Below are 5,860 nucleotides of genomic sequence, written 5' to 3' on the forward strand. Positions count from 1 at the left end.
GTTATCAAAGATTTTAAAATTAGTGTCATTTTAAGTTTGCCAGTGCATGGTTAAGGAACTCGTTATTTGGTCTTTATTGCACTGCCGTCAATGATTCACAACTTCTACCTTTGTACGAGACAGTTTTAACTATTTGAGAGCCAGGAGAGTGGCACTTCGAGGAGTGATGTTGTGGAAGAAGCGATGGAGCAGGAGGGCGTGCCCAGAAGCAGCGTCATTGCGTTAAAGGTCACGCTTAACACAATGGGCATGTGGGTCGACGTTTTGCTGATTAGGTTTTAGTTGGTCTCATTCACGCTACAGATTTGTGTCGAATGTTGCAGCGACTGCTGTCTTGTTCGTTTGGATGCATGAACTGCTGGAAGAGCTTGTTACTAGCGAAAAAAAAAAATCCGATGCTTTTAGTTGTGCTGCTTCAGTGATGGGTACCTTTTCTTAGTTCTTAATTATTGTCATGTATTTTGTGTTTCTACGGTCACTTCGTAAATGGGATGGTGTTGATCAAATTACAGTGGGCATTGTTTTAAACTTTATTTTTCTATTAAAATACTTAAATAACTTGTGTGTATCAACAATCATTAATCCGAAGCATTCCAACAAAATCAGTAGACCTCAAGGTTACTTTTCCTTCATCTGATCATCTCTAATGGTAGGATGGCTGAGGCTGGTAAGATGGCTGAGGATTGTAAGCCTTGGGCTTGAAGGTAATAGCGGGTCCATATTCGTGGGGATACTGGGCCTCTCCGTAGTAGGACACTTCAGCTCGGTATCCACCGTAGTGATCGGCAACGTAGTTTACCTGGAAATAAGTAATTTAGGATCACTTTCATCAAGAGATGGAAGGACAGATATTATAAATTTTTGTGTCTGAATTAGATCCAACTTTCGTTTAGAATTAGCGACTGTTATTTTTTGTCTACAGTGATTGTTTTGCATCTTGTATATTTATTGATTTCATTTTATTACTGAACAACCACGAAGTGGAATCCATACAAATTCGCTCTAAATTAAGAAATTACAAGGATAAATTAGATATTTATAATCAGGAAATTAATTAAACAATAATAGCTAAAGTGCTGCATAGACATTCATTTTGATTTTGTAACCTACAAACTTCAAATTTGTAATCTTAAAGTTAGTATGATTATGATTTACTCTCGTTTAAACTCTACTTCATTAGATCGTTGCTATTTTTTTTTTTCTATCTTCCCAAAATTACAGCTTTACACCAGAAAAAGTAATAAAACACAGATTCACGTATTTCACAAACAAATCTGACATGAATAGCAATCAGAATAATAAAACAAATTGCATATAGGCAGGATAAAAATTAAAAAGTTGAGTGTTAATAGGACCGTATTTACCAAAGCAACCTAGATGAGTGATGTGGTCCAAAGTTCAGTCAGTAATTCTTTAATAAAATTTACTTTTAAATTTATTTTCTGTCTATTTAACAATACTTTTGTTTGTTGAAATTTTGCGAAGTATAATATTCGACTAAAGTATTCGTGATTACTTTCTGGTTTTGGGAACAAGGAGAGATTAAATTGTATTTTTATAAAATAGCGGACTAACCCGGTTCCCCCTCTCTTCGCATATCTTACGCTTTGTTCCTCTGAAGAAATATTGCAAATTGCTGAAACGTAAAGTGGAAGGCCTGTTTTATTTACAGTCTTTCCGTTCATGCACCTTCGCAAAGAGCAGAAGTGAAAATGTTTACATTTTCTGAATTGCTTCGATGATCTTCAACTCTCTCTTCCTCCATCCCCACCCACCTTTCCTTTCAACTTTTTCGTCGGGAAAAATTCTCATTGGTTACTTTTACTGATCGGCTTATTAATATAAGTCAATGGCCTTAAGGCAAAGTGATATGAGTAGAGGCTGGCAAAAAAGTAATTATGGATTCTAGGTCAATTTAACTCGTGAAAATATGACAGCAACCGTTTCAAATACTTAATAGTTTATCTTTATAGTTTTAAGATATTTTTCTAATGTCAATCTGATGTACCTGCAGGTAGATACACTATGCACACACACATATATATATGTATGTATATATATGCATTTGCAAGAATTATATATATGTGTGTTTATGCACATGTATGTATGCATGTGCGTGTATGCTGTATACGGAAGTACTTAAGATATGTAATGTATGAACAGATGCCTATTTCACCCACTCCCTGAAAATAAATTTGACAACACTCCGTGTTCTTTTAGGGCCGTTGTCCAGAGATAAATTCCTACAGCGAGAACATATATTTCTTTAACTACTCTTTTGCCTGCAATTAGTTCCACAGTTGATTTCGGTTGTTTGTTGAAAATAGATTGGACCGTGAGATGAATGTTATTGATGTTGTTAAGCGATTTGTGTGGGAGAAACCATCTCCTGATGCTCCACCCATTTCCTGTTACAAACAACTGTGCCTCGTAACAGATCAGTTTTATGCTCTCTTAAAACAGGAGGGGGTTAGGTTGGGTCGAGTGTCGGACCTCTGTCATCGGGTTTTTTCCTTTAATTATCGTCAAGTAAATTTCGCTACACTTTACTCGATTCGGGTACTTTTAAGCCATGATTTTTTTTTTTGGACAATGTTGCAAAAATTGATGTTATTGAAATAACAGGGCTGCACTCGGGCAGTCTCAGTTTTTGGGTGAATTTAGTTGGTAATGTTAATGTAATCAGTGTAATTTGCTGCCTTTAGTAGTACTTACTGTTTGTTTGCGTCCGTCGGGTAGCTGGACAGTGTATGATCCCTTGACTGTGTTGCCGTCAGATACTTCGTTTTGACCGAAATCAGTGCCTGCATAGTCATCCTTTACGCCATATGCAAATTCATATGGCATAGGTTCCTGTGGAGTTGGAAAGGAATAAACAAATATTCATAATTGCATACTTACACGTAATGTATATTATATATATATATATATATATATATATATATATATATATATATATACACACACATACATACATGTATATATATATATATGTATGTATATATATGCCACAAATAACCCATTGCTATCTAGTTCACGATTACTTGGGAATAACCTTACATTCATAAAAATATACGGCCACTCTTGTACCATCTCACAAAGTTTGGGTTCGAATCTGGTCTGGGTAGGTGCACTGATCATATATAATTTCTTTCATCTTTAAGTTATTCCCAGTTCAGTTTCGTATTGATGGACTGTTTGTTAACTAATAATTAGCAGTATAAAAAGGTAATTTGTAATATAATTGTCAAAACTATCATGCATATACATATGCACAACTATTACATTACATATATATATACAGTATATATATATATATATATATATATATATATATATATATATATATATATATATATATTATATATATATATATATATATATATATATACATACACACACAGTATATACACATACATACATACATATATGTTTATGGATAAATTGTGTAAATTGACTGGCAATAAGATGTTAAACAAACATGACGTGTTGTGAGAAGTTATGAGATGTTAATCTTATAATGACAAAAGGTTACTGAATTCCAGACATCAGGTTATCGTTGCTTACACTCAAAAGGACAGAAAACCTGAAATTTTATATAGAAAGAGAACCTGATATTTATAATGGTTTACTAGCAAACTTTCGAAATGCGGTATAACCTTATGAAGAAAATTAAATCACATTTAACATTAGTGGTTGTATCTGTTTTTAGGTATTAACTCAGAAAAAGGTAACCTAATGAGTTTATATTTTTGTTTAGTGTACCGGCACATGCAATAGAACTGTCACCAAACAAACAGTGGATAAATACATTGTACATATATATTACCGCTTTGTATGTTGGCTGGGGCTTTGGAGGTGCGCCATAGGGATCGGTTGGGACGGCCAGTGCCACACCAATCAGTGCCACCACGACTGCAGCCTTCGATAGAAAAAGAATTAGTTATTTTTTCCTGCATTTATTTCAGACGCTTATTTTCAAAATAATAACTGCATATATTTATGTTCAGATGTGTGTGTATGTGTATGTGTTTGTGAATACATATAAGGGAGTAATGTGTATATGTATGCTTATCAAGTTGTATACATTATTGTACAGTTAAATTAATAGTTCGCCGAAAATTAGTGGTCATTACTTTCACTGTGTAAAGTGCACTAGTTTTACTTTAGTATGTGATTTTCGGCGGACCTTTGAGTCATTTGAATGCACAGGGCGTAAATAGGTATAGCGTTTATTTACGGAAACAGAAACACACACATACCTAATATATATACATAATATATATATATATATATATATATATATATATATATATATATATATATATATATATATATGTTTATATGTATATATATTTTATATATATATACACATATGTTTATATATATGTATGTATATATGTAAATATATATATATATATATATATATATATATATATATATATATATATATATATATATATATATATATTTATATATTATATACACACATACATACATACACGCACACACGTGTGTGTGTATGCGTGCTCTTAATTACAAATTCACTGTGATGAAAATGTGCAACTTCATAACAGAACACAAAATTGTTTCCGCGATCACTTTATGGAGATTCATGCATCGTAAATTTAGAAACAAGAGCACGTGTTTTATGAGAGAGCGTCTGATACACTAAAGATGACCGCCTTACCTTCGTGAACATGCTGTGTGCAGGAAATGAGTAAGATTGTGTTGATGGGGAGGCAGCTTTTCTGCTACTGATGATGAGAACCGGTGCCAGATCTCCTTTATATTGATTGGTGAATGTGGCCTTGTGTCTGATATGTGTTTGGTGTGGCCTCACCACACCTTTGCAGAAAGAGACAGGTGGAAACAGAATTCACGCCCCTCCCCCATTTGTCTCTTTCTCTCTCTTCCTCAGCTTCTCTCATCCTCACTCTCTCTCTCTCTCTCTCCCCTCCCCGCCACGATTGGTAGCAGCTAATGTAGAGAAAAACAACCAGGAACGAGGGGGGAAAGGGCGGTGCCGTCGATCTTGTTTGGTTGTAATCGTTAGGAAAAGCGGCGGTGGGGAGGGGGAGGGGTGGGGGAGAGGGAAGGGTCCTGTTAGTGGGAGTGGAGGAAGAAACGATTCATCTGTAATTAAAAGATCAACTTCGATTGTTCAGCTCGTCTTGCGGCCTTAAGGGGCCTTCATGCATCGGGAACTTTGGTCATTCTTCTTCGATGCTGAGGTGAGCCCCGAAAAACGAAATTTCAGGGGGAGGGGCAGAAATGAGGCTGCCATTCGGTTTTAATCGCCCTCTTTTTTATCTCGTTTCCGCCACAAAGAAAATTTACGAGGTTAACTGGCGTATATCCATCAGATTGCAAATGTATACTTGCCTTGTAAGATTCTTTTTATTGTCGTGCTTTTTTTTTTTTTTTATAAATGCATAGGTTTTCTTTTACAATACATATACATATTAAGATATCATTAACGTCATTTTAGAGAAAAATAAGAATATCATTATAATTAGTTCTCTCTCACTCGCATTATTTTTGGACTCTTCATCATATACAAATATTCATTAACTGATAAATAATTCGATGCTTGATTTTGCCCATAATGTAAGTCCTTAATTAGGTTATTATTCACACTATATATACATACATGCAAATATGAATAAATATAGTAAAGCATTTAAACTGTATAGTTAAAAACCAACAGTTTAGTATCTTTCCATAGCTGCTTCTACACATTCCTAAAATTCTCGTTATTAATCTCACTCCAGATCACCGGAACTCAGGAGTTTTAAAGACTCGCATTAGTACCTGATGTCGGGTCGTTATCAAAGCCGACTTTTAAGTGTAATAACTA

General features: G+C 34.5%; 1 protein-coding gene across 1 annotated transcript; it reads right to left on the reverse strand.

Moving 5' to 3' along the window:
- Positions 1–518: 518 nt before the first annotated feature.
- LOC136849629 (cuticle protein 7-like) lies at positions 519–4,880 on the reverse strand. Its single transcript, XM_067122935.1, has 4 exons — positions 4,691–4,880; positions 3,830–3,922; positions 2,716–2,853; positions 519–799 (listed from the first exon to the last, which is right to left on the reverse strand). Exons 1-4 carry the CDS (start codon positions 4,700–4,702, stop codon positions 644–646), a joined length of 399 nt encoding a protein of 132 aa, XP_066979036.1. The 5' UTR covers positions 4,703–4,880; the 3' UTR covers positions 519–643.
- Between the last annotated feature and the right edge of the window lie 980 nt (positions 4,881–5,860).

Source organism: Macrobrachium rosenbergii, chromosome 21 (assembly GCF_040412425.1).
Source record: "Macrobrachium rosenbergii isolate ZJJX-2024 chromosome 21, ASM4041242v1, whole genome shotgun sequence".
NCBI lineage: Eukaryota > Metazoa > Arthropoda > Malacostraca > Decapoda > Palaemonidae > Macrobrachium > Macrobrachium rosenbergii.